Here is a 24,485-nt window from a genome sequence, read left to right as displayed (position 1 = left end):
ACGTATTAGTACCTCAGCTAGTACAAGAGCTAAGGGGGTGGTAGCTCCCTTCCAGTAGCAGTTGGAAAACGAGTGAAGGTTGGAGCATTCAGTAGGACGACACCTACGTACTAGTAAATGGATCGGCTAGTACAAGAGCTAAGGGGTTGTAGCTCCCTTCCAGGAGAGTCTGGAGAACGAGAGAAGGTTGTAGCCTTCTGCAAGTAGCAGCCTGTGTACTGGTATAAGACTGCACCAGTACAGAACTATTGTAAAAAGAAGTTTCTTATTAAAAGAAGATTGAGACGACTTGCAGCAGGTGGTTTTCACCCACATTGGGTTTCCACCTTACATCATGGTGTTCATGTGTGCTTCTTTTGTGTGATGATCTGTTCTATTTTACTGCTCCTGGTTACTATTCATATGGTTAGTAATGTTCTGATGCACTCATTAAGGATCAACTAACTGAATCATAAGTTTACTGGATATACGCTTGTTGCTTTACACACAGTTGCATATACATGCAGTTTGCCTTAACTGAAGTAGCGTATATGAATCTTAATATGGAAATTTAAAAGTTATATTGATTTGATAATACTGATTCACCCCCCCCCCCCCCCTCTCAGTATTATTTCCAACAATTGGTAGCAGAGCAGGTCCTTTGATAGTAGCTTGATCGCTTGAAGGAGATCCGTAGATCAATGGGAAAGAAGCTTAAGAAGAAAGTGCCTAAGAAGAAGAAGACATCTCAGAAGAGCTATGATAGTGGAAGAATCGATTGGGGAATATGTGGAAGAAGCACTTCAGATTCAGAATCACTTCAGAATGAAGATGAACAAGCAAAAGAACTATCAGGTATGCATTTGTTATTCTCTGGTGATACATTTATCCATCCATTTGAAGATGATGAAAGTGATAGCGAAACAACTGAATTTGCTCTTATGGGTGAGCAAGAAAGATATCAAATAAAGGCAGAATTTAAAAGGCTTACAGACAAAATTAGAGATCAACAAGATCTATTGAACAAAATGGAATGTGCCTTCAAAGAAGAAGCTACCAAACTAAAAGCTCAACTAGAGGAAGGAAACAAGGTAAGGAAGTTATTCAAGGATAAGGAAGATCAATGTCAAAAATTCCAGGATGAAGTGACATCATTAAGAAATGAAGTCAATGAAAGGAACACAACAATCAAGAAACTCAGAGATAGATCCAGTTACTATGAAAGTCTTGAAGCTACGATCCTCTCGCTGAAAGAAGATCTTGAAGAATCAAATAAGCAGAATAAAGAACTACTCCAAGCTCTTGAAAAGCAAGAAAACGAAGTTCTTGAACTAAGACATCAGTTGGAAGAAGGAAGAAAAGCTAGAGAAAACATGAAGAAGCAGTATCGTGAAAAGGAAGAGCAACATGAGGTTGAGGTAAATATTCTAAAAGACAACTTAGAAGAAAAGGATAAGCTCTTACGATTTCAAGATAGTACTAAGATCTTGGATGATATTCTTAGTAGTCAAAGGTCCTGTGCTATCAGAACTGGTCTTGGTTTTCATGAATATGTTGAAGATGAATCTAGTTCACAAAAGAAGACAAGGAACTCTAATGCACAATGTGAAATACTCAACAAGGAGATGAGAGGTCAATCCCATCAACAACCAAGGAAAGAAATTCTTCAAAGAAAATCTTTTACTCCTCCAATGAATAATGTTGAATGTTATGTATGTCATAATCTTGGACATGTTGCAGCCAGATGCAAAAGAAGAATGTTTCAAGACCATCACACAGAAAGATCACGTTCCAGGTACTTTAAGGGATATTGCTTTGCTTGCAATATGTTTGGTCATAGAGCTGTTGATTGCTATAGAAGGAACATGAAACATGTAAGATGTTATGCATGTAACAAGCTTGGACATACAGCAAAGGAATGCAGGAACAAAATACGGACACCATACCAAAAGGAGAAAACATCATCACACTTGAAGATATGGAAGAAGAAGGAAGTACAGTCATAAAGATGTGGCACAGCACAATATACAGACATAACAGACTCAGAGGGAGCTGAAAGTGTAAAACTTCAATGTCCTAAATCTCATATGCAAGTTTCATAAAGGGAAGTCGCGTATATACGCGAGTTAGTTACTGCACAGTTGCGTATATGTTAGTTTGAGGAAAAGCAGTAGGGTCAGGGTCTGATATGATTCAGTCCATTATTTGCTCTGTTTGATAATGGTTACAATCTGTTGATGATGTGTGGAAATATCTTGACACTTGTTTAAAAGTGTTTTGATCCTAAATTAATGATGATGATGCCTTAATACTTCTTGCTGATATATGCATGATCAGATCTGACAGTGAACAGATGGCACAGGTTCAGGGGGAGCATATGCCTTTAATAATGCATTGTTGGCATTATGGTTAGTAGTCCTTGGTAATGATGCTTATATGGCTAAATGATATATCTTGCTATGATCTCATATGATTCTTGGGGATACATAGTTGATGTTCAGATCAGATTTGTGGTTGATTCTCTGATGATGCATATATGGTGCTTACATGGTGATCTTCATAAGGATAAGGAGAAGTACAAAGCTTGAATACACATCTTCATTACTTGATGATGAGTCACTCATATGCTGCTATCGTCATATGCATAAAAATCATATAATACAGTTATGATGCAGAATTCCTATAGTTCTTGGCGCTCATGTGGATGTGGATTGTTGCTGTTGATGATATCAAGAAGTCTTGACAAATGATCTTGAGCTCAAGATACATATTGTCGGATACATGGATGATTACTCAAAGTTGCATTGTTGGAGACATGATGATGATGAGTTCTTACCTATATGATGATAGATTGATACTTACATATGTTGATTGATGCAGATGCTCCCAAGTGATGATACTTGGATCATGCAGATCTTGATGTTGATGAGATGGCTATGGTGTTTTTCACATATGATATAATGTGAATGATTCTATGCAGAATTCTGTTCAAAAGGATGAGTTGATGCAGACATACCCTGTTGATGACTTATACATTAATGATCATATACAGGTTGCAGTTCTAGATGCTGTTGTCAGATGATTATGGAGTAGATCATACATTGTGTATGATAGTTGCTGATGACTATCATGGTCTTATTTAGATGTTTGGTCTCTATTATAAATGTCATGTAAAGGTCATATCAAGACTCATGATGTAATAGTTTGTCTCTATCTATTGTAGTCATTTGATGAATCCCTTTTGGTCATATGATGTAATTTGTACCCCCACTATGCATGGGAAAGATGATGTAATATTTCAGTCATGTATAAACAATTGGTATCTGGTGTATCCCCACTTGGTTGGGTGGATGAGTCAATATTGGTATATCCCCACTTGGTTGGGAGATGGATGTATGTATGAGTCTTTTGTGATAGGAAGGTCATTTATGATAGAGTCATGTTCTTCTTGTAGAACATCTTTTTGCAGACCTTGCTTACAGTCAAGGGGAGCATGAACAACACGTTTCAGCAGAGCAGAGATTTCAACATGTACTCAGAGGGAGCATGGACAGATTGGTACAACTTGGCATATACAAAGGAGGAGCTCAATCAGAGATTTTAGCAGGTACTCAGGGGGAGTATGGATAGCGGAATGTTTATCAAGGAAAGAAAATATCTTGGTCCGCCCTTTGCCCTTGATGTCAAAGGGGGAGAGTGATTTGGTGTTGTTGCCATCAAGTCCAAAGGGGGAGATTGTTGGCATTATGATGCATGTGTTGTACTTGATGGCAACCCACTCGTAGAAGAACAACTCTCTTATATATAACTAGATGAATCTACAGAAGAGATATCAGATGTGACAGAATACATGAGATGCAGGACAGCTCAAGGAATCAGATGACAATTCTCAGTACGACAAGTTAGCTTTGCCATCAAGTCCAAAGGGGGAGATTGTTGGCATTATGACACAAGTTTGGCTCGATGACATAAGTGTTGTCCTTGATGGCAACTCACTCAAATAGCAGATCATAGTTCAGGCTCTCAGGATGGTAGAAAATGAGATACCCGCAGGTTCCTTTTCACAAAGCCGCGGATATACGCAGGTGTACCGAACAAAAAGTGCGTACGTAAAGTACACGCACTTTCATGCAGAGAAAAGCGCGCACACGTGGGAAATCTTATGGTTGGTCCATGGTATTTAGTCTGACATTTTTGAACCTATGGTTTTGGTCCGTGGTTTTGTATCTAAAGTATTGAACCCAGGTATTGGGTCCCTAATATTGGATCTCTATGGTTTTGGACCATGGTTTGAGTAAGGCTTAGACTATAAAAAGGAAAGGAGATCATTTGGCTTGGGGGGACTAATGCGTTGAATATCTTGAGAAGAGCAAAATCTGAAATACTGGTGATCGGTTGGTGAGTTATCGCTGGATCTGAATCAAGGAAGAACCTGAGCATTACAAGATGGTTAATATCTACGGATAGGTCGAGATCTCTTTGGCGCATGATTAGATCTATAAATATGATAATCTAGGTCTGATTAAGAAAAGGGATAAATTATCTATACCCGCAGATCCGATACAATGGAGGCGCGTATACCCGCAGGTTCGACACAGCGGAGGCGCGGATATACGCGGGTGTGACACAACGCAGGCGCGTATTCCGCAGGATCGACAGAGCAGAGGCGCGAATACCCGCAGGTTTGACACAGCGCATGTGCGTAGTCCGCAGGATCGACACAGTAGAGGCGCGGATACCCGTAGGTTCGACACAGTGGAGGCGCGGATACCCGCAGGTTCGACACAGCGGAGGCGCGGATACCCGCAGGTTAAGGAAGTGAATACTGCGTATGTACGCAGATTTCTATTGGTGAAGTAGCGGACTTTTCTTGAAATATGTTTTAGCTGCTTTTGTTTATTACTGCAGTGTTCAGGGTTCTGAATTGGTGTCTGGTTACTGGTACTGTGTTCTGAGAAGTTATTGATTCAGTATTTGTACAAGGAAGTTGGTTGATTGCAGATCTATTTGATGTTTGATTGATATTCATGGATCCAGTCTGAAAATTTATGAAATGTAGTCCCTGGAAGACGAGAGAAGGTTGAAGCCTTTTGTAGGTCAGCACCTACGTACTAGTACCTCAGCTAGTACAAGAGCTAAGGGGGTGGTAGCTCCCTTCCAGTAGCAGCTGGAAAACGAGTGAAGGTTGGAGCATTCAGTAGGCCGGCACCTACGTACTAGTAAATGGATCGGCTAGTACAAGAGCTAAGGGGGTTGTAGCTCCCTTCCAGGAGAGTCTGGAGAACGAGAGAAGGTTGTAGCCTTCTGCAGGTAGCAGCCTGTGTATTGGTATAAGACTGCACCAGTACAGAACTATTGTAAAAAGAAGTTTCTTATTAAAAGAAGATTGAGACGACTTGCAGCAGGTGGTTTTCACCCACATTGGGTTTCCACCTTACATCATGGTGTTCATATGTGCTTCTTGTGTGTGATGATCTATTCTATTTTACTACTCCTGGTTACTGTTCATATGGTTAGTAATGTTCTGATGCACTCATTAAGGATCAACTAACTGAATCATAAGTTCACTGGATATACGCTTGTTGCTTTACACACAGTTGCGTATACACGTGGTTTGCCTTAACTGAAGTAGCGTATATGAATCTTAATATGGAAATTGAAAAGTTATATTGATTTGATAATACTGATTCACCCCCCCCCCTCTCAGTGTTATTTCCAACATCCCCTTGTAGTCAAACTAAGACCTTCTTGGCCTTCTGTCACAGTCTTCAAAAATTCCATCCTTATTCGGCCTCTCTTTGTTTACCCACTGAGGCCTTTCGTTCCTCCTAAAGTTATCCCTAAGGTTGCCTAAGAAATTCTGCAGATGGCCTTACCAGGTCTCGTTGAGCCTTTGTGCCACTTTTCTTGGTCGCGGGTAAGGGCTACAAGCCTACCACAGACCTCATCCTATTCCTCTCCTCTACTGCAACAGAGTTGTGGCACAACCAGCCCTTCATTCACTACGGCCTGCATTTCTTCTTGGATATAGGCCTCTGAAACAAACTCGGTCATATTTCAAACTTGAATTCTTCAAGGCTGCTCTTTAACCTAGGCTCTAACGCCATGTTAATTTTTTAGGATCTTCTAGTCTAATAATTACTTTCCAACGATTTCTTAATTAATCCATCTTATCATTAAGCAATTATGCATAGCAAATATCAACAGTAAAACAATAATGACAGTAGGATCATGAAGAGAAAGCCAAACAAAAGAGAGACAAAATTTTACCTTGGGAAAACCCCAATTAGGGAAAAAACCAACAACCTTTTCTTAGGAGAAATTGTTCAATTCAACAAGAGATACACTCTAATTTTCCAGTCAAATTAGGTCAAACACGACTAGCAATTAGCACACGTCAAACTTGGTCAAATTATCCAAAAATAGCCTCAATCACCCTGCAATCAACTACCGAAACACAGGTCGAATTTCAGCCTCCTATTGCTACTTAAAAACCCTAGTCTGCTACCCAAAAACTTGACTGCCACAAAAGAATTTCTTCCTTAGAAAAACTCATCTTCTTCCTAGACTCCTTCGTACGTGTGAGCAAAAGATTAGATGATAATGATTCGAATTCCACTTCAAATGAGGAGGTCGAGTGCTAATATATAGTAGTTTAGGGGTGCCCCAAAAGGTGTTTCTCTTGGGTTGGGCCGACTTGACTTTTGGAGGCAATTTCAAAATTCAAAATTTAAATTTTCCCTCTTTTATTTTGAAGTCGGCATGAATCTAAATTTGAATTTTTACTTTTTTTAATTTTGTGGGCTAATGTATTGAAGAATACCGACCGCAGGTACCAAAATTCAATATGGACAAGTATAAATAGAATCCAGGAGAGGCTAAATCACATCAAGGCTGAAGGACATCACTAAGTGTGGAGAGCTAACGGAGGAGCCACAATCAGCTGGAAGAGAAGGTCAGTGGCTAGTAATTTTGTGGAGCAAATTCGTGGAAGGTTAAGTTTGTAGCAGTGAAGGTCGTGGGTCTGAGGTGGAGGGCCATAGGCTGGCCACAGGAGGTTCACAGGTTAGTTGTAGGGGTCGTGGGCAGCCAAAGGAGGGTCGCAGAGACTGCAGAAGTGTCACAAGCTTGTTACAAGTTGGTTGAATGCAATCAGAATGGGTCGAGCTCTATACTAAGTTTGCAGCAGTGGAACCAAGAATTGTTAGATGCCCAAGAGAGTAGGCAGCAAAATCTAAGTGCTACTGCAGCAAGGGAAAGGGTGTTGACTACATATGTTGATGGAGGCAAAGATCTAAGAGAGCAAAGCTAGTGCAAAAGAAGATTGCTAATGGTTCTTGCAAGCAAGAAAAACTAACAGCAAGGTAAAGAAGTTGACCTCAAAGGACAGCAGGTAAGCAAACTGATTTGTTAAGCGAAGAATTGTCTTAATATGTTTTTGTTCGGGCAGATGAGAGCATAAAGCAATTAGCCTCAGCTCTAGAATTTGGTCAAAGACTAACCTTGTATATTAAGCATTGTATTAGGGTTTGTAAAGGGCCATGATCCCTGGTACGAGAGCCCTATGGTTTTCTTATTAAAGAACTTATAAGGAACATGTTTTGGCAATAAATATTGTGTGATATAATGATTTCATTGTTGTTATATTCCATTGTGCGAAGTTGTTTAAAGTTGTTGGGTACTCCTAGTGTGTTTATATTCCTAGATAAGGCATAGACTAGAACTCGAGTGCGTGGATTTCGAACATATCACGGAGGTGAACTAAGTGATATTTGTACCACGGTTGGAAAAGAATCCCCTTTTAAACTAGAACTCGAGTGTGTGGATTTCGAACATATCATGGAGGCGAACTAAGTGATGTTTATGACACGGTTGGAAAAGAATCCCCTTTTAGTTTCGGCCATGGAGGACAGAGGACTAGAGGTTCGCTTCATAGGAGGTGAAGTAGTTGTTAGGCCAAAAGGAGTTGATCCCAGCAAGAGGTGAGTAATTGGGAGCAAGGAGAACAACCTATATCTGTTGAGAGGATAGTCAGTGAAGGGTTTTGTACATGAGAGTGATAGCCAAAGTGAGATTTGGCATAGGAGGATGGGACACCTAAACTACAGAACTCTTCCCATGTTACAAAGGATGGTCAAAGGTTTTCCGAAGATCAAGTTGGAGAAGGAGGGAGCGTGCAAAGGTTGTGCACTTAGCAAGCATGCCAAGGCGGTGTTTCCTCGGAGTGAGACTAGGTCCAAGGGGATATTGGACTTGACACATTCAGATAAGTGGTCCTATATCGGTGGAATCAATCATAGGGTCTAGCTACTTTGTGGCATTCATAGATCACTATTCCAGGAAGACTTGGATCTACTTCATGAAGACCAAGGGTGAGGTCTTCTGTTGAAATTAGCGAGAAAAGTGATTCCCTGATTTGTATTACCAAAGTCAAGTTCCTTTTTGTGCAAGGTCAAGTTCCTAAAATTTAAGAGTTTCCCTAAAAATTAGGAATGCATGAGGTAGTTAACTGATTTGTTGAAATTAAAAGTCAAGTTCTTGATTTTCTAATGTGAGTTAGTTTGGAAACTGAAAGAACAAGTGCAGTTAGCTTCGTATATTTTAGGAGGAACTAGTTAACAAGTTGTGTTAACTGTTGTTAACTAGAAAAGCAACAGTTCGACTTTCCAAACATAGAACTCACTAATTTTAACCATTCAAATTGCCTTTAAAAGGAGGAACAAAGGCACAAGTTTAATCATTGTTTTGGTGAGCATGAGTTGGTGAGACCAAACAATAGGAAGCACAGGGTTGTGCATGGAGTTTGTGACAGAAGGTGAACAAGCCTAGGAAAGGCTTGTTGGAATTGAAGAAGGACAAATCCCTTGGGTAAGGAAGCAGCAATCAGAATTCTTCCATAGGTTTCAAGCTTAGATTAAGCAAGAAAGATAAGTGTGTCTTTCAAATTGAAACAATTGTATTGTAAGAGATCCAATGTATTTTTATGAAAGCAGTTCACAAAAAGATAGAAAAGATAGATCAACGACTTAAAAATCATCCTCTTCGAGGGGGCAACCTCCTTTACATTACACAAATGAACAATTCTTAGATAATACAAATGACAAGACCTCCTTTCTATATATAGGAGTCTAAGGGGTCCCAATACAATCAGAGCCTACATAACAATAATATTGTAGGGGCACAACAATAACAATAATGGGCTTCTGTGGAGCATAATAATAACAACATGGGGACTATATGGGCACAATAATACAATAAGGGGTTACACTAGTAGTATAGGGACCTAACAGAAAAGTGATTCCTTGATTTGTGTTGTCAAAGTCAAGTTCCTTTTTGTGCAAGGTCGAGTTCCTAAAATTTAGGAGTTTCTCTAAAAATTAGGAGTGCATGAGGCAGTTAACTGATCTGTTGAAATTGAAAGTCAAGTTCTTGATTTTCTAGTGCGAGTTAGTTTGAAAACTGAAAGAACAAGTAGAGTTAGCTACCTGAATTTTAAGAGGAACTAGTTAACAAATTCCCAAAACAACAGTTCGACTTTCCAAACATAGAACTCACTAATTTTAACCATTCAAATTGCCTTTCAAAGGAGGAACGAAGGCACAAGTTTAATCATTGTTTTGGTGGGCACGAGTTGGTGAGACCAAACAATAGGAAACACAAGGTTATGCGTGGAGCTTGTGAGAGAAGGTGAACAAGCCGAGGAAAGGCTTGTTGGAATTGGATTAGGACGAATCCCTTGGGTTAGAAAGCGGCGATCAGAATTTTTGCATAGGTTTCAAGCTTAGATTAAGCAAGAAAGACCAGTGTGTCTTTCAGATTGAAACAATTGCATTGTAAGGGATCCAATGCTCAATTTTCTTCAATAAATTCTCAATAATCAAGCAGAGGGTTTTCCCAGTTGGGTTCCCTAGAAAAACAGTGTGTTTAATTGTGTGTGAATGTCTTTAATTATGTTCTATTCCACTGCAAATTTGAAGTAGAGAAATTTTGTGTTTTAGTGAAAAGAAACTAGTTTTCAGTTTTCAGATTGTTCACTATAACAGTGGCAGAATTTCAAGGAAATTCTACATGGTATCAGAGCTTGGATCAGAGTAAATTAGCACATCCTAACTGCAAAACACATCAAGGAAGATCTCTGAAGTGGCTGCAGACTTGAAGGACTCCAGCAAAGGTGAAAAGGAGCAAGGTTTGTGCCTTTTCTAGACTGTTTGGAGGGCTGAGTTGCATGGGCAGAAGGTTGAGACTATAGGAGGGTGATCTGGGTTGTTTTTGCACAACAACAGGAAGTGTTTTATCTTCTGTTTAGGTTGCAGAAATTTTGCGTAATTGCAGAGGTGAGGTAGCTCTTAGTTGGAGGGCCAAGAGGCCTAGAGAGGGTCTACACACTAGGCCGCATTCACAGAAAGTACAACGCAGGTGAACAGAGGGTGGTCTTCTCTTTGGTAACAGGTCTAAAACATCTGCTATGCCCTAGTTGCAGAACCATAGGCCTGTAGGTGTCTTTTGGAGGACCCAAAAAGGCTAAACAGGTGTTGGAAGTGATAGAAGGGTCAACAAGTTAGGGAGGACAGTTGGGAAAGAGAACTGCAGTCCTTTGGAGCAAATTTAGGGTTGTTGTTGTGCCTTAACCAGAGATCAAAAAAAAGTGCACTGTTGCCAAGGACAAAGGGAGTCAAAAAAAAGTGCAGTCTCCTTTTGTTGATGTGGTTCTGCTAGAGGATAGAGTCCAGGTTGGACAGAGATTTGCTTGGCATCTTAAGAGCAGTGAGGAGGGCTGCTAATAGGTGTCAAAAGGAGGCCTAAGTGCAGATCAAAGAAGGGCATTTGGTTTGCCAGGAGAGGCAGTTTTAGAGGCCCTAAGTACAGCTCTTGTGAAGGACTACAAGACTATTAGTGGGCAAGTTTTTAGAGAGCTCTCAAGGGAAGCGGTATGGCTTACTAGGGGTTGAGAGCAGATAACTATCTAGAGGGCACATCGAACTTCATAGCTTGGATAGTGTTGGAAGATAATGGGGTGGAAGAGTACATCAAGTAGGCGATAGCACCACCTCAAGACCCCGGGCCCCGGCAATTGGCCCAGCATAATAAGGACGATATCAAGGCAAAGAGGATCAGTCTAGAAGGGGTCAAAGATCATATAGTGCCTCACATCCATGAGAAGACAGCATATAAGATGCACAATACAATCCTGAAGTTGTATCAGAGTATTAGTGATACCAGGAAGCTTTCTCTTGAGGAGAAGTCGACGAGTATCTGGATGAGCAAGGATGAGCCCATTGTCCCATATTTGACAAGGTTCACTCAGGTACGAGATAAACTAGGCGGGGTAAGTGTGGTTGTATCTGATCATGATCTTGTGAGTTTTTCCTTACTTGGACTTCACAAGTCGTGGAAAGGGTTCCAAGAAGTTGTTAGTGGGAGAGAGAACTTCCCAAAGTGGAAAAGGTTTAAGACTGAATGCATACAGAAAGAGATCTGAAGAGGAACCATAGAAGGGAGATCAATTATGACAGAGGACAAGGAGAACTGTGCCCTGGCAGGCAAGGGTAGCAAGGCTAAGGGCAAGAAGGGCCAAGGAGAGGTTGGGTCCAATGAGAAGGGCAAGAAGAAGGATCTAAGTAAGATCAAGTGCTTCCATTGCCATGAGTTTGGACACTATGCTTCTAAGTGTCCTGGTAAGAAGAAGGGGGTCGAGAAGGATCATGTTGCTGCATCAGCGGAGGTAGATGACTTTTCTGCCCAGTTCAAGAAGGATTTCTCTTTGATGGCAAGCTCAACAGATAGCAATATGTGGTATATTGATTCAGGAGCTTCCTTCCACATGACCGAGAACAGGAAGAGTTTCAGCCACCTGAAGGAGGACATGCAGGTTCAGATTGAGCTAGGAGATGATGGTCAGTATGTAGCTAGAGGAGTTGGTACTGTCAACTTTCAAAGGGAGTCAGGTAATTCCCTTCATCTCAGAGATGTTCTTTATGTTCCAAGATTGAGGCAGAATCTTGTTTCGGTAGCCACCCTTGAGGACAAGGGATATGAATTATCTTCAACAAAGGTAAGGCTCACCTCCAACACTTAGCTTCTGGATGTAAGAAGCAGATAGGTGTGAGGGTGAAGAATCTCTACAAGTTGCAAGTAGAGACAAGGGCAGCCTTGAGCAGCAAGGCAAGTAGTGCACAGAGTAGAGAAGTGATGGTTGAGTGAAATCAGGATAGACCTTTCAAGATTGATCGTCGGCCAGTATCTCAGTTTTAAGTTAAGCTAGTTGGCAGTTGGGCTGACCAGCAGGATGAGGAGGAGGAGCAGAGCTCGCAAAGTATGGTGGGAAAGAACAGGTCTTCAAAGTAGGTTCCGCAAAAGAAAGAAAGGAAGCCTTCTAGTTCAGAGGGAGAAGTTGTAGCAACAGAGAACATGGTAGGGTTAGGGACAGATCAAGGTAGACGAGGTTCTTCCAGGAACACCTTCCTCATTAAGAGGGAGTGTTAAAATTAGCGAGAAAAGTGATTCCTTGATTTGTGCCTTAATTCAAGGAGTCAAAGTCAAGTTCCTTTTTGTGCATGGTCGAGTTCCTAAAATTCAGGGGCTTCCCTAAAAATTAGGAGTGCATGAGGCAGTTAACTAATGTGTTGAAATTGAAAGTCAAGTTCTTGATTTTCTAGTGTGAGTTAGTTTGGAAACTAAAAGAACAAGTGGAGTTAGCCTCCTAAATTTTAGGAGGAACTAGTTAACAAGTTGTGTTAACTGTTGTTAACTAGAAAAGCACCAGTTCGACTTTCCAAACATATAACTCACTAATTTTAATCATTCGAATTGCCTTTAAAAGGAGGAACGAAGGAAAAATTTTAATCATTGTTCTGGTGAGCACGAGTTGGTGGAAACCAAACAATAGGAAGCACAAGGTTGTGTGTGGGGCTTGTGAGAGAAGGTGAATAGGCCTAGGAAAGGCTTGTTGGAATTGGAGAAGGATGAATTCCTTGGGTAAGGAAGCAGAGATCAGAATTATTGCATAGGTTTCAAGCTTAGATTAAGCAGGAAAGACAAGTGTGTCTTTCAAATTGAAACAGTTGTATTGTAAGAGATCTAATGCTAAATTTTCTTCAATAAATTCTCAATAAGCAAGTAGAGGATTTTCCAGTTGGGTTCCCTAGAAAAAGAGTGTGTTTAATTGTGTGTGAATGTGCCTTTAATTCTGTTCTATTCCGTTGCAAATTTGTAGAGAAATTATGTGTTTTAGTGAAAAGAAACTAGTTTTCAGTTTTCAGATTGTTCACTATAACAATTGCAGAATGTCAAGGAAATTCTACATCTTCGGTTTGTTTCAAGAGTTCAAAGCTCTTGTGGAAAACTAGAACGGGAAGAAGATTAAGGTACTAAGATCTGATAATGGAGGCAAGTATACCTACAATGAGTTTTAGGATTTATGCAAGGAGGCAGGGATCAAGAAGGAATTCACAATGCCTTACAACCCTCGACAAAATGGAGTTGCCAAAAGGAAGAACAAGAGCATAGTGGGAGCAACGAAGGCAATGATCTATGGTCAAGACTTGCCTATGTTTTGTCAGAAAAAGCCTGCAATACAATTGTTAATTTGCCAAATAGAAGTCCTCACAAAATTGGAGGACAAGACTCATGAGGAGATGTTTGTGGGAGTGAGATCGAAGATGAGTCATCTGCACATCTTCAACAATCTGATTTATTTCCACATTCCTACAAGGAAGAGGACTAAGCTAGAGCCTACATCAGAAAAGGGCATTTTTGTTGGTTATAGTGAGGTCTCAAAGGCCTATAGGGTCTACATTCCAAGACAGAGGAGAGTCATCATTAATTGGGATGTCAAATTCAAGGAGGGTGGGACCTCTACAAGGTCTCATGATATTGAGCCAACAGGAGTAGAGGCTCAGGAGCAAGGGGCTCTCAAGGTTGAGCAGGGACCAGCAGCACCAGCAACAGGGATACAACCTATATATCTAGAGGAGGAGGGAGATGTTCCTTTGATCTCTACTAGGAGGAGGACGAGATGGGCCGAACAGACCTTGAGAGATGTTGAGGAGCATGTGGAGGCACCTAGCAACACTTTCAAGTAGAGTAGAGCACCAGGGAGATTTTCTGGTTATTTGGCCTTATCGAACAACATCAATGAGTTCAAGCCTTCCACTTTTGAGGAGGTTGTAGATGAGCAGGTCTAGAGAGATGCCATGGTGGAGGAGTATAGCTCCATCATTAAGAATGATGTGTGGGGCATAGTGCCAAGACCATAGGGAAAGTTTGTGGTCACTTCTCGATGACTTCAAGATCAAGCATGCAGTTGATGGCAATGTCAAGAAGTACAAAGTGAGGTTCATGGTGAGAGGGTCTCCTAGAAGGAGGGAATGGACTATCAAGAGACATTTGCTCCTGTCGCCAGATATGCATCTATTAGGGCAGTCATATCTATTACTTCAGAGATGAAGTGGAGGATACATTAGATGGATGTGAAGACTTCCTTCCTCAATGGGGTGATTGAGGAAAAGGTGTATATTGAGCACCCTCAAGGCTTTGAGGTGGATGGGAGAGTCTCATGTATGCAGGTTGGAGAAGGCGATGTCAAGAAGTGCGCAATGTCAAGAAGCGCACAACTCATGCATGGTTTGCCAGGATTGATGGATATCTTCTTAGTTTGGGCTTCAACAAGAGTGAAGCAGACTCCAATTTGTATTATGTACTTGTTGAGGGTGAACCGCTTATCTTGGTCCTCTTGTGGACAATCTCTTCTTGATGGGATCAGAGAAGCTTATAAGGATGTGCAAGGAGCACTTTGCTTCATAGTTTGAGATGGACATTGGCTTGATGCATTACTTTTTGTTATTGGAGGTATGGCAGCAACCAAGAGAGATTTTCCTAGGGCAGGGCAAGTATGCAGTTGAGATCCTGAAGAGATTTCAGATGGAGGATTGCAGGTCGATGTCTACACCTATGACCACCAACTTGAATAAGTTAAGTGCTTCTTAGGAAGAGTTGGTGGATCCTACATTATATAGGTAGTTGATTTGGTCCCTGATGTATTTGATTAACACTAGGTTGGATATTTGTTTTCCTATGAACACACTCAACCAATTCATGGTGGAGCTGAGACAAGTTCATTGGGGGCAGTGAAGCATGTGTTGAGATACTTGTGAGGTACAATGGACTTTGGATTGAAATATGTTGGAGTTGGTGGAGTAGAATTGCAAGGGTACACAGATTCTAATTGGGTTGGGAGTATTGTGGATAGAAAATTTGCATCTAAATGTTGTTTCCTCTTGGGATCATCCATGATCTCGTGGTGTAGCAGGACGTAGCAACCAATGGCACTTAGCTCAACATAGGCAAAGTACATGGCAGCGAGTCAGATGCATTCTGAAACCATATGGCTTCACAATATGGTCATAGGTTTATTTAGTCTTGATTTGGATCCCACTACAATTCATTGTGCTAATCAGAGTTGCACTAAGCTCTCTAAAAATCCTATGTTTCATGATATGTCCTAACATGTAGAATCAAATGTCACTTGCAGTATTGTGATATTGCGGTACATTTCCACAGAGGAATAGGTAGCATATATTATCACCAAGCCTCTAGTGAAAGGGAAGTTCATGTTTTACAGGGACAAGCTTGGGTTGGTGAAGAATCCCTTCCTTGCTAGGGGGAGTGTTGAACTTCATGGTAGCTTCAAACAACCTTCTACATGAGCTTGGTGTCTTAACATGTAGGAGATGGTTGATTGCCTCTTTAGCTACTTGCTTGGTGAAGTAAGTAATTTATGACTTCTTTCCTAAGTCTAACTTCGACAAAGTACAATAATTAAAGTCAATTAATTATTGTGGACTATTAAGCCAAAGTGTTAAGGCTAAATAATAAATTTATTCAAGTGATTAAGATATGATCTCAACCATTGATCTCCCGTGAAGCGAGATCTAATCTTGACCATCAATCACTTTACGGTTAGGGATTAGGCTTAATGAAGTTATAAAATAAGGCTAAGGGAGAGGTGAGGACACAACAAGTGGAAGAAACGATTTTCTCCAGAGTGAGAGGCTCAACTAGACTAAAGAGAATGAAGGAAGAGTGTAGGGAATTTCAGGAGTATTTCCAGGAGGCCGAGTTCCAAAAATCGAGAGGCAGAGTAGCTAAAGCACAGAGGAGGCCGAGTTCTGGAGAGGCTGATTTATCCAGTGGGCCAATTTTTCTTGAGTGCATAGGGGTCGTACAATGAGGAAAGGAGGGCCGATTTGCTAGTGGTGGAAGCTAAATTTCTCCAGCGCCGAATTCTTCTGGAGGCTGATTTTTCAGTGGGAAGAATTCCTTGGGCCCAGTTTTCCAATGGGGGCTAAGTTACAGGTTCTAGCAGTGCATTTTTCTGTGTAGTTTTCTTTGTGGGTCTAGGCCCATGTTCTCAAAGGATTTTAACAAAGGAAAATTGTTATGGGTGTATACTTACTGTTGTGATGTGATTGATCTATCTGATTTTTATTTTTCCGCTGCAAATATTTAATTTTAGAAGTTAAATATCAGTGATTTTATTTTCATTGCAATTCAGAATTTAATTTAATAATTTTCTGGGAATAAAAATTGTCGAGGTATAAATAAATCTGGACTGGTATTGGAAATTTAACATAATGCTGAATAGATTCAATAGCAAGTGACAGTGGGGGGTGAAAATCTATGATTGGGTCTTGAGTGAGGTGTACCCATCTGTGCTGACAAGTTTACTATGGATGCCATTCATGAATGTCAAGAAGTGTTCTTGGGTTTCCTCAAGGCGTTGTTTCCTTCAAAAAAAAAATTTAAAAAAAAAGGTCAAAATTAATATAAAATAAGAAATAGATATGTCCCACCATGCTGTTCTAGGGAAAGAAGATATTTTACTCTTAATTCTTGCAGAGTTTGGAAATTAAAATCAAGATAATTTTTGTATAAACAATTGTCTATTGTTTAAGAAATTTTGTCAAATATTGAAAGATAATTCTTAAGTATCCATATCTTATATGGGGAAACATAGCCCATCCATTTAACAGGCAAAAAAATTATTTAAATACCCACAAAAGGACAAAAAACTATTAAATTCTCACAAGCTCCATAGTGAAACAGGGTGTTGCACGATGCCTAAAATGCTGTGGGATGAAAGAATTTGTCATCTTTGTGATACTAAAAAGGTGGAGGATGAAATGCATTTTCTCTTAAAATATAATGTGTATGCCCATGTTATATTTCAATTTCAAAATATTTGTAACACTGTCAACCTTCCTAATGTTAACTAATCAAAACTATGGAGGAAAAAACTTCTCTCCAATCCTTTTGAGCATAAAAATAAGTTGCTAAAACAAACCAATTACTTCCTTGTCATTTTCTTGAGGTCCAATAGACCGAAGTTGATCATCATCAGCATCAGCAAAATTATCAATCTTATGAATGCCACTAGAAATTTTCAGTTTTTATTTAACTGCTGAACTGGCATGTTTGTCTACAACCATATAACCAGTTCACTACTCTGTAATATAAAAAATCGCCTTCCGCTTATTGAGTTCAAAATCATTTTTTTACTGTTCTTCAAGAAGTCCCACATAAGGCACAGGCATTCTGTCATAAAAAGCTACTAATGTAACAATCTTATTGTGCTTCCCCTAAGGGCAAATATTTAAACTACATCTCAATAAAGGATGTGAAGATAAAAGATATTAGAAAAACAACAACCATCGGGAAGTATAAACTCTCAAACTGAGGGTATTCAGAAAGAGATAAGTTTCTAACAATGAAAACGAAGACCAGACTATAGATATAGGAGATGAAGTAAAACAAAACAAAAAAAATAAAAGAGAGTTGTTTTATGAAAAAAGTAAAATGGACAGATGAACAAGATCAATAATCTTGGAGATGACAGATATTTATTTCCAAACATGTGAAAACTCTATTGTTTTTCATATAAAGAGTATCTTTGTGAAATAACTTCATATTTACATATTCCCTTCAGTTCAAATCTATATTTATTTTCAACAGAAAGAAAATGAAATATGGACATCGATGAAGATGAGCCAAACTGTAAAGCATACAATACATAGTGAATAAAATCTGCCATGTATGAACAAGGAGGTTCTAAAGTACAACACATGAAAATAGACTGTAACGCCATAGCCACTAGCTAAATTGGATATTTGTACAAAAACTCCTTCAGCCATACAGTTCCCAATATTCTCCTTACTCGACTCTAGACTAATTTGAACCTTTACTATGGTGGTGAATTTTTTTAATAGGTAGCTGATAATAACCATGAATAGACGGAGCCATCCAGTTTCAGCCAAAATTTTCCAATAACTACCCATAAAAACTCTGTAAGTGAAAACAGCAACCACCTTTCTAAATGAGCTATAGCATGAAAATTTAGTATTTAAAGTCGCTTCCAGGTGATACATTATACAAGTACAGATAATTCCAGTTCTTGAATAGAAAAGAAACTTATCTTGCAAAAGAAACTTATCTTGCTTATGTCCTGTTTATCTACCTATTCATCCTTTAGGCCCAAACTCCAGATCAGTTTAGATAATGCTTTGCGACCCCAATCAAAGTCATTTTGAAGAACAGAAATATCCGACTTACCATTACCAGAATTCAAGAGTTCTTCCTCATTACAGTTTAGTTCAGAGGAGGCAGCATGGTCTCCATTTTCAATTAACTGGGACAAATGCACAAAGATTTCAGAGTCACCTTAGTATCATTCTACCAGATCAACAAACATTCAAAGTTCAAACTAAGTTTCACCATCACACAATCCAGCTTTAAAAACAGTACATGTAGAATCTAATAACCAACTTGTTTTATACAGCAGAAAGAAAATGCCACGAGTCATATTATATAAAATTTCCTCATTTCTTAATGGGTGAACTATTTATATGCCAATTTAATATTGCTGATTTCATCATTAACCACTCCTCGTCAAACCTTTCAAGAGGTTTTTCAAATGTTAATACTCCACACAACCAAACCATTATGAAATAGATTTGAAGTAGGATATCATTCATCTAGCCACAACCATTTCAAAGTCGTGTCCTCAAGGCAATAATTCGTATCTTTAGAAACCATCTATTCAGTTTTTAACAAAATGGAGTATAAGCAAGACTTTCCCAGAAACCATGTTTAGAATAATCTTGTGATAGTGCTTTGATTTGGATTTGCAATAACTATGAACTCAACAATCCTTCAAATGCATTTCTAACTTTTTTTAATCAAATGCAATCTTAAAGTGCTGTAGAAGGCTAAAGACATAGTGAAAGGCAAGATGGCGAAACACCAACCACTATAAAATACTTTTGTGTCAAAATTTACCAAATCAGGTTTGTTGCTCTTTCCTAGTCATAGTTGCGGGGGAGCGCCCCCCCCCCCCCCGAACCCGCTCCCGAATCGCGCTCCGGGCGAGAGCGGCTCCGGAGCGCGCTCCCTAAAAAAAATTTGTGCTCCCTGCCCTGTTCGGGAGCGTTTCAGGGAGCGATCGCTCCGTCGCTCCAGGAGCGATTTTTAACGCCCGGGAGCAATTGGGGAGCGATCGCTCCCGGGCGTTAAAAATCGCTCCGGGAGCGTTTCGACGGGCACTGGGAGCGATCCAGCGGAAAAAATTTCCGCGGACGCCAAAAAAATAGCATTTTAAAAAAAAAAATTGGTTTTAAAAGGCCAATGGGCCTAAAAAAATTTCATTGTTACTTCATTGAGCAAGAGTTTGGAGCAAGAGCAAGAACAAAGGAGCGAGGAGCGGGAGCAAGCCTGCAGAGGTAAGTAGCTTAGTAATTTAGTTAGTTTAGTTAGTTAGGTAGTAATTTAGTTAGTTTAATTTAGTTTATTGAGTTTAAAAATCATGAATTTAAATTAAATTAATAAATTAAATTAATTAATCCCAATAAATTAAATTAATTTGCAGATTCTTGAATCAAAACCCTACAGACATCAAACACCATGGACCTAGCTATATTTCTGGGCATTTTCCTCTTCTTGGTCCCTTTTATGGTTATTATGGTGCTGGAGAGTAGGAAACGGAGGGGCCAAACTGAAGAGGGGGATGAAGAAGCTGGAGAAAGTCAAATTGGTGAAACCCCCGGTGAGGAGGAGCTGGAGGAGGGTGAACATGACCCTCAAAAAACTAAACAAGACCAAACTCCATTGTGGAAATATGTTAACAGGGTTGAAACAGGGAGAGGGGGTGGAACCACTAAATTTCATTGCCCCCATTGCAACACTGATTACACAGGTTCATACACCTGTGCTAGAAGACACCTCTGCGGGAAAAGGCCATGGGATGGAGACAAACAAATAGGAATCAAAACTTGTACAGCGGTGTCAGCAGCGGATAGAGCCAAATACATAAGGGAAGAGGAGGAAGCCCAATACAGATCAAAAAAATCAAGGGGTTTCTTTGAACCAAGCTCACAATCACAAAGAACTCCTTCAGCATCCTCCCAAGGCAGTGGATATGGAGGCACAAGGTCATCATCTTTAAGGCGTAGAACCATATCAGATTTCCTTGATGAGGGGTGTAGGAATGATGTGGATTCAAAGGTTTACAGGTTTCTCTATGCATGTGGGATACCATTCAATGTTCTTCGCTCACCTTATTGGCACGAAATGGTTTCTGCCATAAATGATGCCCCTAAAGGATACAAGAGCCCTGGGTATGACAAGGCAAGAACCGTTGGCCTTGATCATGAAAAAGCAAAAATATCACATTCTTTGAATAGAATGACAAGTTCTTGGACTGACCATGGGGTGTCCATTGTATCTGATGGATGGACAAATGTAAAAGGCGGGCCATTGATAAGTGTTCTTGCTGTGTCTGTTAGTGGTCCCATCTTTCTAGCTGCACATGATTACTCAGACAAGTTCAAGATCGCCATCAACATTGCAGAAGCATTACTTGAAACAATTGAGCATATTGGCCCATACAATGTCATCCAAGTCATCACTGATAATGCTCCTAATTGTAAGGCAGCAGGAGATATTATTGAGGATAAATACCCCAACATATTTTGGTCTGGATGTTTGGTTCACACATTGAACCTTCTGTTGCATGATATTGTCAAAAACAAAAATGAACAAAACCAATGGATTGGTGATTTGTACAAGAAAGGCAAACAAATGATAAAATTTATTACAAATCATAGCAATACCCATGGCCTTTTCCGCAGTCACTCGAGATTGGAGTTGTTGAAGATTGCGAAGACCAGATTTGGTAGCTATTACCTCACCTTCAAGCGCCTTTTGAAGGTAAGAGAGGCATTAGCTAGCATGGTATCAAGTCCACATTGGCAGGTATTAAAGGAAAGGGCTACAAATGTAGCTGACATGGCAGGTTTTGAAATGGTGGAGGAGGCCCCTCTTGATGGGCAGTTTTGGACAAGTGTGAGGCATGTATTGGATTTCACCAAGCCAATTTATCACATGATTCGGTTTGCAAATACAGACAAACCAGTGATTGGCGAGGTGTATGGGCAAATGGATACCATGTTGGGGGAAATTAAAGACATTGTTCATAATAGAGATCCCAACTTGTACAAACTGATTCATGATTGTGTGTGTGAACGGTGGAATAGGCTTAATCTTCCACTACATTGCTTGGCGTATATCCTTACGCCAAATACTACTCTACATCTTGGTTGGGCCAACCTGCAGCAGGGGATGGGGTTAGGACCAAACCCCATTTAGATCCAGAGGTAACTAAAGGATATTTGGAAGCATTAGAAAAGTTGGTACCTAACAGGGAGGAATGTGCCGTTGTGCGCTTTGAAATAGGCAGATAGTTCAGTGGCACTGGTTTGTATGGTAACTTCCATGCAATGGAGGATAGAGATAGATTTGATACTCTCACATGGTGGGAAACATATGGCGGGCATGGACTTTTGCCAAAATTGGCAAAAAAAGTTCTTTCACAGGTTGTAAATACTTCTTCTGCAGAGAGGTGTTGGAGCACCTACAGCTACATACATAATGTGAAAAGAAACAGACTCAATGAAAACTGAGCAGAAAGCTTGGTTTATGTGCACTACAACTTGAGGTTGTTGAGTCATTACTGTGATCGGGCTTATGAGGATCCCACATATAAAATTTGGGACAATCACCCAGAGGATGACAATTTGGAGGATGGCATTGTACATATTGAAGAACTGGAAGAGGAACTTGTAAGGGATGAAGATGAAGCAGCTGCAGCAGCCATGCCACCTCCACCTCCACCTCCACCATCCAGTAGCAGTGCTCGAGGTCCGAGTCTTGTTCCTTTGTTGTCGCCACCTCCATCTACACCCTCACGTGGAGGTTCTAGTTCTGGTCGTCGGTCTGTGCGGGAAACTCCTAGAAGACCACCACGACCTGCTTATACTCCTGGAGACTCTCGTGGCAAGGGCCACATGTAGATTCTGATTTACAGTTTACTTGTCTTTTTTAGTTTCTATTAGACTTTAGTTTTCATAACTATTGAGTTTTGAGTCCTTGACTCTTGACTTTTGACTCTTTCATATCATAATGATATTTTTTGTAAACAATATATCACTGTGACAATGAAAATTTGAAGTTTGAAGTTGGGCCTTGGCAATTATAACTCATTGGTAATGATGTGAATTATGAATATGATGCTTCGTGAAAGACTAAAGTTGTTTCATTTCATTTCATTATTCATGTTTCATTTTATAAATTTATAACATTTCATATCATGTTAACAGTTAGAAGTTAGGATTTAGAAATATCTTAGAATCTTAGATATTACTTCTTGTAATGGTTAAACTTAGCTTACAAGTACAACTTTGGTGATCAATGATGATAAATGTTATTGAATTTTCAATTTTGAAAGCTTGAAGTTGAAACTTTAAGATTGAATTTGATGAATCATGATTCATGAGACTCAATATGTTGCAGTTGTAATATGTATTTTACTAACTTGTGGACATGGTTGATGACGATTATAATTTCTAGATGATTGATGTGATATGGTTCAATGATCAATCTATGTTTTTTTATGTTTTTTATGTCTAATTCATCATTCTACATGTTTTTGTTGACATATATGTATCAAAAACTAAAAAATATAAAAAATATATATATATTTTTAAAAAATCGCTCCCGGATTCGCTCCCAAACCGGGAGCTTCTGAAAATGGTCACTCCCGCTCCCGTTTTCGCTCCCGCTCCCCGCTCCCGCTCCCGCTCCCAAGCAACATTGTTCCCAGTAGTTGCCATTTGACAATAGTTTCCTATTTCAGTTTCAACTTCTGAGCGAATCCCTAAGCTCATAGAGGACTTCTTCATCCAAGGCTTTTGGATGGCCAGTAAGTTCCATATTCTAGTAGCATTTTGTCACTTGTGTTGGTCATATAACTGATTACAGATTGTCAAAATTCCAGGGTAACCAGGCCCATTTCGATTTCCGAATATTTGCATTGTGGTTGTCTAATCATGTTATATATGAAGACATAGTGTATCAGTAGATGTAGAATGTTAATTGTGCTGATTGAGGGATACTCACACCAAATGGGAAGAACTCTTGTTCTTAACTTTTTAAGTAATGCATAACGGTACTCTCTGCTGTTGCATAGGAGGTTATTTCCTTTGTGCTATCCTTTTGGTAACAAATCTAAGGATCTTGAATAATCTCTGCTCATTGTTCTGTTTCCACAATATTGTAGTGCCAGAACCTGGAAAGAATGAGTAAGAAAGGGAAGGTAACAGGAAACAGTCCAATGCATATCGTAGTGCCAGAACCTTAACCTTTTAAGTAATGCATATCAGTATATCCGCTGCTGTTGCATAGGAAGTTATTTCCCCTGTGCTATCCTTTTGGTAAAAAATCTAAGGGTCTCAAATAATGCCTGCTCATTGTACTGTATCCACAATATCGTAGTGCCAGAAGCTGGAAAGAATGAATAAGAAAGGGAAGGTAACAGGAATCATCAATTTGGGTTGGAATGTTACTTTTCAATTTTATTGAAGTTGTGTTATGAAATGACAAGAGGAGCCCTATTGAAGTGGACAAAGAAACAAGTTGTTGATTACCAGATCCAATACAAAGAAAATCATGCTGAAAGGAGGATCCGAGTAAATTGTCATGCTCACAATGAGCATTTTAGATAAACGTGTGTACTAATTGTAGAATAAAACAAACATGTTTGACTATTCAAAGAGTTCAAAGCATCTGTCAGAAGGTGAACTGGTCGACACATCAAGGTTCTACAAAATAACAATAATGAAGAATTTACTTCAAAAGAGTTTGTTGCAGTTTTCAAACAGTTCAATATACCCAAGCAAGGACTACTCCATACACTCTTCAATAAAATGGGATGACAGAAAAATAACAGCATTGGTCAAGTGTGCAAGGTGCATGACTCACATCAAGTATTACAATAGCCAGTTGCAACAACCATTTATGCTGGAAACTCAGTACCAAATAAGGTATTGCACAATGTTACGCTAGAAGATGTATAGACTGGAAAGAACCCTTTTGTGATCCCTTCAAGGGTATGCACTATG

At 39.7% G+C, this 24,485-nt stretch overlaps 1 protein-coding gene across 2 annotated transcripts in view; it reads right to left on the bottom strand.

The window, feature by feature from the left end:
• Positions 1-17,957: 17,957 nt before the first annotated feature.
• LOC149151094 (uncharacterized) overlaps positions 17,958-24,485 on the bottom strand; it is a 75,874-nt gene continuing 69,346 nt past the window's right edge. For both annotated transcript variants that reach the window (XM_089439309.1, XM_089439310.1), the window contains exon 3: positions 17,958-18,661. In XM_089439309.1, the coding sequence (XP_089295435.1) occupies positions 18,491-18,661 (171 nt within the window). In that variant the 3' untranslated portion in view covers positions 17,958-18,490. The remainder of the gene's footprint in view (positions 18,662-24,485) is intronic.

Source organism: Pinus tabuliformis, chromosome 9 (genome assembly GCF_031772625.1).
Source record: "Pinus tabuliformis cultivar Carrire ecotype Pingquan chromosome 9, CPIR1, whole genome shotgun sequence".
In the NCBI taxonomy this organism is placed as follows: domain Eukaryota; kingdom Viridiplantae; phylum Streptophyta; class Pinopsida; order Pinales; family Pinaceae; genus Pinus; species Pinus tabuliformis.
The sequence above is the reverse complement of the archived record's forward strand: the minus strand, read 5'-3'. Positions and strand labels throughout refer to the sequence as shown.